Here is a 12196-nt window from a genome sequence, read left to right as displayed (position 1 = left end):
GCCTAAGTAGACTCCATTATTATTATTATTATTATTATTATTATTATTAAATCCAAGAGACCCCGAGGGTCATCCATTCCAACCCCCATTCTGCCAGGAAGAAAGACACCCTCCAAATCCTCCCAACAGATGGCCACCCAGACTAAGTAGACTCCATTATTATTGTTGTTGTTGTTATTGTTGAGTCCTAGAGTTGGAAGAGACCTCAAGGGTCATCCAGTCCATCCTCCCTTCTGCCAGGAAGAAAGACACCATCCAAGCCCTCTTGACAGATGGCCATCCAGCCTAAGTAGACTCCATTATTTATTAATTTATTATTGAATCCTAGAGTTGGAAGAGACCCCAAAGGTCATCCAGTCCAACCCTTTTCTGCCATGAATGAAGACGTGGCTGTGGAGTCAGGCCTTCGAGGAATGAGACAACACCATAGGACTCTGGGTGGAAGTGGATATAGATCCATCTTAATAGGACGACTGACCACTGTAGTTTTATATTTAGTGTATTTTAAAGTTGATGTGTAATTTGTGATATATGATATTTTAATGAATGTATATGTTTTTATGGCTGTAAACCGGGCTGAGTCCCTCAACGAGGTTGAGAAGCTCGGTATACAAAACTGTGAAATAAATAAATAATAAATAAATAAATAAATAAAGACATAATCTAATCCCTTCCGACAGATGGCAGCCAACCTCTGCTGAAAGAACTCAAGAGAAGGAAATTTTCATAGATGACGGCAATTGAATCCTAGAGTTGGGAGCAGGCTCCCCTGGGGTTATCCAATCCAACCCCTTTCTGCTAGAAAGGAAGATGCCATCCAAGCTCTCCCAACAGTTATTCTGCCTCTGCTTAAGACACCTCCAGAGGAGGAGACATCATCATCATCATCATCATTATTATTATTATTATTATTATTATTATTATTATTATTATCATTAAGACACAATCCAATCCTTCCTGGCATAGCCATTCAGCTTCTGCTTAAAAGCCTCCAAAGAAGGAGCCTCCAGCAGATGCTAAGGAAGAATATTCCACTGCTGAACAGATTAAAGTTTCAAAAGTAATGTCTTACTTGGCGATGGCTGTGAAGGCTAAGTCGACATTCAAGCCGCTCTTGGCGCTGGTCTCCATGAAGGGCACACCATACTCCTTCAAAGGCACAGAGACACAGGAAAAAGAGCATCATTCAGTGCCTTCCTTATGTCACCTCTATGTGTGGGGCAAGAAGGGGAAAGACCCCCAGAGCCCTCATTCGAAGCCCCCAAGTCTAGGCCTTCCAGCACAATTCAATGGTGACGTTTATGAGAGTATAGCACATAATCTCCTGGAAGACCTAGAATGTAGGATATACTTTTGGTAAATGAAACTGCAGTTCTGATGCTACCGATATATTTGGGGGGGACACAAAAGGAGAAAAAGGCAAAAGGAGGAGGAGAAAGATGGAGAAGGAAGGAGAAGATCAGGAAGGAGGAGGAGATAAGAAAGGAGACGCGGAAGGTAAGAGAAAGGAGATGGAGAAAGTAAGGAAGGGGAAGGTTAAAGAAAGGAGAGAGAAAATAAAAACAAAGAGAAAGAAGAGGAAGATAATTGAAGGGATAAAAAAAGAATGGATCAAAATGTGGCTCTTGTACCTTGGCTAGTTTCTCTCCATCTTCTCGCCTTACCACCCGCTCCTGGGTTGAGTCCACCTGGAAATGACAAAAATAGTAGCTGAAATCACAGAATCATAGAGTTGGAAGAGACCTCATGGGCCATTCAGTCCAACCCCCTGCCAAGAAGCAGGAAAACTGCATTCAAAGCACCCCCAACAGATGGCCATCCAGCCTCTGTTTAAAAGCTTCCAAAGAAGGAGCCTCCACCACACTCCGGAGCAGAGAGTTCCACTGCTGAACGGCTCTCACAGTCAGGAAGTTCTTCCTAATGTTTAGATGAAATGTAGAATCCAGGTATATTTTGGGAGCCAAATGGATTGCTCTGGATGGGATGGATCCGGCAAACAATGCATTGGGTCGCTCTGAGTTTTTGGGCTCTATGGCCATGTTCCAGTAGCATTCTCTCCTGGCGTTTTGCCTGCATCTGTGGCTAATGCCATCTTCAGAGGTCTGTTGGAAGTGAGGCAAATGGGGAGTATATACAGCTGTGGAATAATGTCCAGGGTGGGAAAAAGAACCTTTGTCTGTGTGAAGCAAATGTGAGTGTTGCAATTGGCAATTTTAAATAGCATTGAGTAGCCATGAAGCTGCAAAGTCAATCAGGGAGGGTATCTGTATAGAGGTAGCCTAGCCTCTGGTGCCTGGAGGCATCCTTTGTTTGGATGAAAGGCAGTGCAGACTAATTCAACCACAGAAGTCAGCTATAGCAGAGCACTTTATGAACCAACCTGGACACAGAATATTACTTAAGAAATTCTAGACAACTCTGACAACCATTATGTCAGACTACACAGAGAAACCACTGAAATCCACAAGAATGTGGACAATTTCAACAGAAAGAAGGAAACAATGAAAATGAACAAAATCTAGAAAAAAGAAAACAATGAAAATGAACAAAATCTGGCTACCAGTATTTAAAAAAAACCCCACCAGAATCACAACAGTATTGAACACTACTCAGAAACAGGAGAACTTCAGACACCTCTCAAACAGAGGATTCCTCCAGGCAACAACAGCCAAGCTACCTCTATGCAGATACCCTCACTGATTGAGCAGCTGCAAGGCTACTCAATGCTAAACAAGCTTGCCAATTGCAACATTCATACTTGCTTCAAACAGACAAACATTTTTTCCCCCATCCTGGACATTATTCCACAGGTACATATACTATCCATTTGCCCCACCTGCAACAGAATCTTTGAAGATGCCATTAGCCATAGATGCAGGTGAAACATCAGAAGACAGTGCTAATGAAACATGGCAATTCAGCCCAGAAAACTCACAACAACCCAGTGATTCTGGCCACGAAAACCTCCGACAACATATTGAACAATGCATTTTGTGAACTGGGACAGGAGGGAGGTCCACTCACCTTGTTCCCCAGCAGCATCAGCACCACGTCCTGCTTGGCGTATTCGTGGATCTCGGTCAGCCAGGCCTAGGAGGGGAAGAGAAGAGGACGGAGTAAAGGCTGCAAAGGAGGAGCCTTGTGTTGTGATGATTTAGGGAAAGTTTGCGGAAGGCATTGGCTTCTTTGCCTCCCAACCCAACTGAGTTTCCAAGGCATTGCACAACAAACAAACACAGCATCAAATGCATGAGTAAAGACAACCCAAAACTCCTCATTCGAAAGAATACTGAAACTATAGGTAGCACCTTATTAATCAAGGAGTAACTCGGCTCTTTCTTTCCCTTCCTTGGTCCTTTCGTCCTATCATTTCTTTTCCTATCCTTTCTCCCTCTGTACTTTTCCACTCCTCTCCTTTTTTTCTTCTTCTTTTCCTTCCCCCTCCTTTTCCTTTTCATCCTTTCTTTTCTATCCTCTTCTTACCTCTTTTTTCCTCTCCTCCCAATTTTCCTTCTTTTTCCTCTCTTCCTTTCCTCTCTTTCTTCCCCTCCTCTTTTTCTGTCCTGTCATTCGTGCTCCTTTCTTTTGCCCTCCATTCTTTCTCCATCTCTTTCTTCTTTCTTCTCCTTCCTTTTACCTTCCTTCTTCCCCCACCTCTCCTTTCGTGGCTTTTAGTGTCCTTCGTTCCCCTTTTTTCTCTTTTCCTTTCTCCACTTTTCTTCTCCTTTTCCTCTCTTCTTTCTTTCCCTCTCCTCTCATGTCTTCCAGTTCCCTTAATTCTCTTTTCCTCTCTTCTTTTATCTCCTTTTCCCTTCCTTTCTTTCCCTCTTCTGCCTCATCTTGTCTTTTACTTTCCTTTGTTCCCCTCCTTTATTTTCCCTCATTTTTGAACTTTTCTTCTCCTTCCCCTCTCTTCTTTCTTTCCCTCTCCTCTCTTGTCTTTTCTTCCCTTCATTCCCCTTTCCTCTCTTTTCCTCTCCTCTTTCCTCTTCCTTCCTCTTCCTTTCCCTTTCCTTCTTAGTCCTATCTTTTACCTTCCTTCATTCCCCTCCTTTCTTTCCCCCTCTCCTTTTTTGCACTTTTCCTCTTTCCCGCCTCTTCTGTCTGTCTGTCTTTCTTTCTTTCTTTCTTTCTTTCTTTCTTTCTTTCTTTCTTTTTCTTTCTCCTCTCCTGTCTTTTACTTCTCTTCATTCCCCTTTTCTCTCTTTTCCTCTCCTCTTTCCTCTTCTTTCCTCTTCCTTTCCCTTTCCTGCTTAGTCCTATCTTTTACTTTCCTTCATTCCCCTCCTTTCTTTCCCTCCTCTCCTCCTTTTTTGCACTTTTCCTCTTTCCCCCTCTTCTCTTTCTTTCTTTCTTTCTTTCTTTCTTTCTTTCTTTCTTTCTCCTCTCCTGTCTTTTCTGCCCTTCATTCCCCTTTCCTCTCTTTTCCTCTCCTCTTTCCTCTTCTTTCCTCTTCCTTTCCCTTTCCTGCTTAGTCCTATCTTTTACTTTCCTTCTTTCCCCTCCTTTCTTTTCCTTCCTCGCCTCCTTTTTTGCACGTTTCCTCTCCTTTCCCCTCTTCTTTCTTTCCCTCTCCTCTCCTGTCTTTTACTTCCCTTTGTTCCCCTTTCCTCTCTTTTCCTCTCCTCTTTCCTCTTTTTTCCCCCTTCCTTTCCTTTTCCTGCCTTGTCCTGTCTTTCACTTTCCTTCATTCCCCTCCTTTCTTCCTCCTCCTCTCTGCCATTCTTCTCTTTTCCTCTCCTTTCTTCTTTTTCCCGATAGACATTCCTTTGATGATGTTTCCACCCTTCCCAGATAGAAATGTGATTAATTTCCGTAAACATTTTGCCAAAATGCCACTGTTCCGAATGACTCCGAAACTACGAGGCCATAAAGTCATGCTGGAAGCCCAAGAAATGCCTAGAGAGGTATTTTCTCTTGCAATCTCTAGGTCTTCCAGTGCAGTTCTATGGCAGAAGACAGCCTAGCCCTTTCAAGAGAATGATCTCTCTTTGGAAAGCCTGTCTTCCTTATTTGTCCTGCTGGATTGATTCTGCTTCGACGGGTGGCTGTTCTTCTTGGTAATGTTTCCTTAATGTGTGCGGAGGAGGCTCTCCGGTGTTTTATTGTGCCGTTCGGCGGGGAAGAGAAATGCATTAAGCAAGGCGTCAATCTATAAAAGCAAACGCAAATGTTCCCTTCATGTCAACGAGAGCTTCCCGGAGCACATCCCGCACCCGGCGCACATGCAAGGAAAAAGGCTCATGCACAAGCACACCGAGGAGCCATTGCGAAGGCCATTACAAAGCCAAAGGGCTTTTGCAAAGGAACAATTTTTTTTGTAGGGCTCATGGAAACATTTATTTTTGCTTCCAGGAAACTACGTCTTCCAAAGTGTGCAGAAATGGTGGCAACGTTGGCTGTCCTTGGGATTGCTATCCGCCTACTTTCTCCTTGTTCCTTTCCTGTCCTCCCTTTTTTTCCTTCTCTCCTTTCTTTCCTCCTCTTCTTTCTTTCCCTTCTTGTTCTCTTTCGTTCTTTCTTTCTCCTCCCCTCTCCTTTCTTTCTCCTTCCTCTCTCCTTTTATTTCTTTCCCTTCCTCTATTTCGTCCTCTCTTTCTTTCCCCTCCTTTTCTTCTCCTTTCCTTTCTTTCCCTTCTTGTTCTCGTTCGTTCTTTATTTCCTCTCCCCTCTTCTCCTTTCTTTTCTTTCTCCTTCCTCCTTTCTTTTATTCCTTTCCCTCCTTCTTCTCTTTCATTCTTTCTTTCCTCTCCCCTCTTCTTCTTTCTTTCTCCTTCTCCATTCTTTTATTCCTTTCCCTCCTTCTGTCATTGTCTTTTTCTTTCCCTTCCTTCCCCTTTCCTTTCTTTCTCTTCTTCTTCTCTTTCGCTTTCTTTCCCTTCCTCTCTCTCTTGTTTCTTTGCTTTCCTTTCTTCTCACTCTTTCTCTTCTCCCTTTTCCCTTCTTTCCCTCCTTATTCTCTTTCTTCTGCCTCCTCTCCCCTTTTTCCTTTCTTTTCCTTCTTCTCTTTCTTTTCCCCCCTCTCTCTTCTTTTTTCTTCCCTACTTTTGCTCTTTCATTCTCTTTTGTTCCCCTCTCTCCCTTCTCCTTTCCTTTCCTTTCATTCCCTTCTTTTCTTTCTTTGCCTTTCTTTCCCTTCTTCTCTTTCCCCTCCTCACTCCCTTGTTCTGCTCTTTCATTCTTTCTTTTTCCCCTCGCTCCCTTCTCATTTCCTTTACTTTCATTCCCTTTCTTTCTTTACCCTCCTTTTATTCTCCTTCTCTTTGTTTCCCACCTTCTTCTCTTTCATTCTTTTTCCTCCACTTGCCCTTCTTTCCTTTCCTTTCCTTCTTCTCTTTCTTTCCCCTGCCTCTTTTCTTTTTTCTGTTCTTTTGTTCTCTTTCGTTCTCCTCCCTCCCTTCTCCTTTCCTTTATTTTTATTCCGTTTCTTTCTTTCCTATTTTTTTGCCTTTCCTTCCTTTCTTCATCTCATACACAGATCACCTTTCTTTCCCAGTGACATCACAGAGGGCCACTTCACCTAGCATACATACATACCTAAATGTACATGCATATCTTTATACCTAAAAGCATATGTAGTTTTAGATGTTTTATAGTGGTTATAATTGCTTTATTTTCAAGGGGATTAAAAGTATTGCCACGGATTGATACAAAGAGCTGAGCTGTTCAAAAGTTACCATTGGAATAATAATTGTAATGCAAGAAAAACATTTAATGTTGGGCACATCCACAATGTAGAACGAATGCAGCTTCCATGCATAGTGCGGATACACACTAATATATAAGGCACACATGCCCTATATACATACACACACACATACATATAGCAATCTCAAACAATTATGGCCGACACACGTTCCCTATGCAATATAATGTTATAATATAATATAATATAATGTTATAATATAATATAATATAATATAATATAATATAATATATATTATATTATATATTATATGTAATCTATATAATATATAATATAATTATCTCCAATTATGGCTCAACTTTGGTTCATGTTGTGCTTTGGTTCTGGCTACTCAACAAAGGCATCACTGCCTGTGGATTCTGGGCTTTGTTGTCCTTTGCTGCATTTTCAACAAATCTCCCTTGGAATTATTCCTGTCCTGTTGTTGCTGTTTGCATCCAGCCAAGCCATTCTGCCCAAAGCTAATACGGCAAGTGAATTTGCACTGCCGCTTTGTCAATCTGTCACCGCTTGCGCTGGAGAGCCGTGTTTGCTTTATTACAGATTAAGGCTGCCACATAAAGAGCCTTCAGAGGACTCCCGGCTGGAATGTAAAACCTGGACCAGAGAACAGTGCCTTCCTGCAGTGTGTGTGTGTGTATATATATATATGCCATATAAAATACTCTGCTGGAAGGAAAGGGATGACAGAGAGTGAAAAACATGGCAAAGGAAGAGCTGGTTTTTCCATGTCTCTTGCTAAAGCATCCCAGCTACAGATTCCTATCCCAGCTCTGTTCAAGTTCAGAGTAAATCTCAAAGCAGATTCACTGCCTCTCTGACACAGAGACCACTGTCTGCCATGGTTCATGGCTATCTTTTTAATTGACTTTCACTGCCTCTTCTGACTTCTTTAGAGGTTTTGAAGCAGAGGCGGGATGGCCATCTGTCGGAAGGGCTTGGATTGTGTCCTGACTGGATGGCCCTTGCGGGTCCCTTCCTCCTATAATGGAGTATAGACTGCTCGGAGTCGAGTGGAGTCACCTTCTCTAGTGGCTTTTAAACAGAGATTGGATGGCCATCTGTTGGGAGGGCTTGGTTGGTGTCTTCATGTGTGGCAGAAGGGGGTTGGTCTGAATGGCCTTTGGGGGTCTCCTCCAACTGTAACGGAATATAGACTGCCTGAGAGTTCATAGGAATCTCCTTCCTTCTCTAGAAGTTTTTAAGCAAAGGCTGGATGACCATCTCTTGGGAAGGTTTTGGTTGTATTTTCCTTTAGGGCAGAAAGGGGTCAGACCGGATGACCCCTGGGTGCCATGTATAATGGAATACAGGCTACCTGGGAGTGTAGTGGCTTATATTTACATTCTATGTGAATTCAGCTGGACTGCTACATTGATTACATTTATCTTTTACAGGTTCTATTTTAACAGGTTGTTTTATCCAATGTATATGCCTGGTTTATGTAATGTATTATTGTTTCTATATGCTGATTTTATTTTATGTATTATGTATTTTATGTATGGCACATTTATGTGCTATTTTGTAAGCAGCCCGAGTCCCTATGGGAGATGGTGGTGGGGTATAAAGTTTTATTATTGTTATTATTATTTTAATCAGAGGCTGGATTATTTTAATCAGAGGCCATCTGTTGGGAGGGCTTGGAAGGCATCTTCATATGTGGCACAAGGGGTTGGATTGGATGAGCCTTGGGTTCCCCTTCCAACTGTAATGGAATATAGACTGCCTGGAGTTCATAGGAATCTCCTTCCTTCTCTGGAAGTTTTTAAGCAGAGGTTGGATGGCCATCTGTCGGGAGGGTTTGGGTTGTGTTTTCCTTTAGGGCAGAATGGGGTTAGACTGGATGACCCCTTGTAATGGAATATAGACTACCTGGGCTTACAATCAGAGGCTGGATGGCCATGAATCACAATGGCTTGGGTGGTGTCTTCACATGTGGCAGAAGGGGGCTGGACTGGATGACCTTTGGGGGACCCTTCCAACTGTAATGGAATATAGACTGCCTGGAAGTTCATAGGCATCTCCTCCTTTTTCTAGAAGTTTTTAAGCAATGGCTGGATGGCCCTCTATTGGAAGGGCTTCAGTGGCATCTTCATATGCGGCAGAAGGGACTGGATGACCTCTGGGTGCCCCTTCCAACTCTAGCAATCTATGAAATATCCAGCTGATACTAAACCAAATAGTAAAGATTTGCTTCTGAGCCACGATGGAAAAAAGGTGATTTGTGCGCCTTGTTCATGCTTGCATTGCTTGCCCCATTAGCTCCATTATGGCCCAGCATCTGCCTTATGGCTGATAAGGAGGACAAAGCAAACAAGTCAGAGCCCAAACCCACATCAATGGGGCGCGACTTGCTAGCAAGGGCTCCTGCTGCCAATCTGTTCTAATAAAGCCCTGTGTTGAAACATAAAGGGATTCAGCGATCCAAAAGGCAAACGGGAGGAGGAAGAAACCTTGGTGGATTGGCAGAACCAAAGGAGGACCAACAAAAGGAGAGACCTTACCTGGATGTTGTCAAAGGAGGCTCTGTTTGTGACATCATAAAGCAGCAGCAAAGCTGGAAAGAAAAAGGAGAAGCCTAAATCTAGCTGCTTTTGGGTGTCAATTAAGAGAGAAATGCAGGATGATGATGATAATAATAATAATAATAATCATCATCATCATCATCATCATCAATATATAATACAAACATACAATTAACTGTAATATAATAAGAAGAAATAATATAAAATAATGATAATGATAATAAAATTCATAATAAGAACAAAAAATAAGATAAAAATAGTATAAAGGACTAATAATAATAATAATTCACCATCTATATAAATAAAAATGTAATGTTAGTTTGGGGGATTAACATAACTCAAAAACCACTGGGTAAATTGACACCAAATTTGGACACAATTCACCTATCAGGCCAACAAGTGACCATCACTCATAAAAACACTAAAAACACAGTAGAAGAGACTTAAAAAGCCAAAAAATAAAAAAGACATTACAATGCATGCACAAAACCATATATATACACATATACACAAATATATACACACACATATATATATACACACACAAAACACATATACACAGACTGGGCCACAGGAACACATGGCAGGGGACCCTGACCTTTAATAATAATAATAATAATAATAATAATAATAATAATAATATCTGACTATTACTCATCACTATAACAGGCTCATTTGAATCAAGGGTGTCTATTACACTGCAGCCTTTGCAAAAGGCAGCATGGAGCTTTAGTTATTATACAAGAGAGTCTGGTATTAACCAATATAGGAAACTTATAGAAATGTAATTGTTTTCTTATTCATGCTTACCATGAGCGTCCCTGTAGTATGCGTGAGTGACGCTGCGGAAACGCTCCTGACCGGCTGTGTCCCAGATCTGGAAATTAAACACGGAAAATTATCACCATTGGCCAATGGCATCAATGGCCAAAGCCCTACACATTATAATTGGGGCAAGGCGGCCTGTTCCAAGACAGCTTACTTTCAGTCATTCCAGGTTTGTCTACACCAGTGATTCTTAACCTTCCTAATTCCACAACCCCTTAATACAGTTCCTCATGTTGTGATGACCTCCAACCATAACATTATTTTTGTTGCTAATTCATAACTATAATTTTGCTACTGTTCTGAATCATAATGTAAATATCTGATATGAAGGATATATTTTCATTTGCTGTACCAAATTTGGCACAAATACCCAATACACCCAAATTTGAATACTGGTGGGGTTGGGGGGATTGCTTTGTCATTTGGGAGTTGCAGTTGCTGGGATTTATAGTTCACCTACAATCAAAGAGCATTCCGAACTCCACTGACTATGGAATTGAACCAAACTTGGCACAAAAAACTCCCATGACCAACAGAATATACTGGAAGGGTTTGGTGGGCATTGACCTTGAGTTTGAGAGTTGTAGTTCACCTACATCTAGAGAGCATTGTGGACTCAAACAAGGATAGATCTGGACCAGACTTGACATGGATTGAGTATATGCCCAAATATGAACACTGGTGAAGTTTGGGGAAAATAGACTTTGACATTTGGGAGTTGTAGTTGATGGGATTTATAGTTTACCTACAATCAAAGAGCATCCTGAACCTCACCAACAATAGAATTGGCCCAAACGCCCACACAGAACCCCCATGTGTTGCTGAATTTTCTTGGCCGGAATCACTGGGTTGCTGTAAGTTTTTCGAGCTGTATAGCCATGTTCCAGAAGCATTTTCTCCTGATGTTTTGCCTGCATCTATGGCAGGCATCCTCAGACCACACAACCTCTAAGGTTGATGCAGGTGAAACGTCAGGAGAGAATGCTTGTGGTACACGGCCATACAGCCCAAAAACCTTGAGGCAACCCAGAAAATACTGTGTTTTCTGATGGTCTTTGGCAACCCCTCTGACACCCCCTCGCGACCCCTCTGGGGTCCTGACCCCAGGTTGAGAAACGCTGGTCTACGCCATAGAATGAATGCAGTTTTAGGTCACTTGTTGTGCCCCGGCTACATGCAATGGGATCCCAGCAGTTGTAGTTCCCCAAGGTCCTTCTCTGGGCGGCATACCATCAAGTATAACAGGCAATAGCCATGATGGAGAGTTTGCCCTTACCTGCAACTTTACTTTCACGCCGTCCACATTCAACACTTTATTCTGGAAAAGAAGGGAGAAAAGGGGGGTCAATCGGGTGGGATTTCTAGCATCATTTCTGCCCTAATTTTGCAGGATGCTCCCCAACTCTTTCAAAAGCCTGGAAAAGTGAGAAGCCATGGTTGAGATGATGATAACAAGAACGATAGCACTCTGTAACACTACGATTTTTGTTCCTGAGTTATAAATGTCATTTCCTAATTGGTTCCATCGTAAAAAAAACAGGGGGAAAGTTTACTGAACTGTCAAGCCTTTGTTTTTCCGGGAGGGATATTGTGCTATAGCAAATTTTGCTCTAGTTGTTCAATGAATACCTCATTGAGTCTCACCAATTCAACCTAGTTTGTGTCAGCCACAAAAAAACGAAGTTTCTGAAGGAGAACAACTACTTTCAAAGTAAGGACCACACAATTAAACAGGAAATAACACTTTCAAAGCAGGAACAGGATTTTTTTCAAATTCTGTAACATCTTGTTTTTTTCTTTCTTCTCGGTTCGTCTTAGACCTTTGCAACCCTCCTAGCTCTCTTTCCTGGGGAGGTTTAGCACTCGCTCGGTTGCGTTTGAAGATGAGGATGCCTGCATTTAACTTGGCACTTTCTGTCTCTCTCTGATGTGCCTTTCGAGTCGAGAGAGAGCGCTTTGTAGTCCCCCTTTTGCTGCAGACTCTCCTGCCTGCTTCCCGGAGTCTGGCATCAAAGCCGAGGTGAAGGCTTGATCCTGCAAAATAATGATCCGGAAGCCAGGGATCAGCAGGATGAAAGGAGGGATGCACGAAGGCCTTGCTCTCTCATGAATCAGGGTGAAATCTGCAGCTGCCTTG

General features: G+C 42.3%; 1 protein-coding gene across 1 annotated transcript in view; it reads right to left on the bottom strand.

Annotated features, from left to right (window-relative positions):
• Positions 1-12196, bottom strand: part of RAB26 (RAB26, member RAS oncogene family) — a 95563-nt gene that overhangs the window by 3626 nt on the left and 79741 nt on the right. Inside the window, exons 3-8 of the mRNA XM_067473712.1 lie at positions 11336-11377; positions 10042-10108; positions 9211-9263; positions 3025-3090; positions 1632-1688; positions 1073-1149 (exon numbers count right to left, since the gene is read on the bottom strand). Of these exons, the coding sequence (XP_067329813.1) occupies positions 1073-1149; positions 1632-1688; positions 3025-3090; positions 9211-9263; positions 10042-10108; positions 11336-11377 (362 nt within the window). The remainder of the gene's footprint in view (positions 1-1072; positions 1150-1631; positions 1689-3024; positions 3091-9210; positions 9264-10041; positions 10109-11335; positions 11378-12196) is intronic.

Source organism: Anolis sagrei, chromosome X (assembly GCF_037176765.1).
Source record: "Anolis sagrei isolate rAnoSag1 chromosome X, rAnoSag1.mat, whole genome shotgun sequence".
Lineage (NCBI taxonomy): Eukaryota > Metazoa > Chordata > Lepidosauria > Squamata > Dactyloidae > Anolis > Anolis sagrei.
Note: the sequence above shows the minus strand (reverse complement) of the source record. Positions and strands in the feature narration are given on the sequence as shown.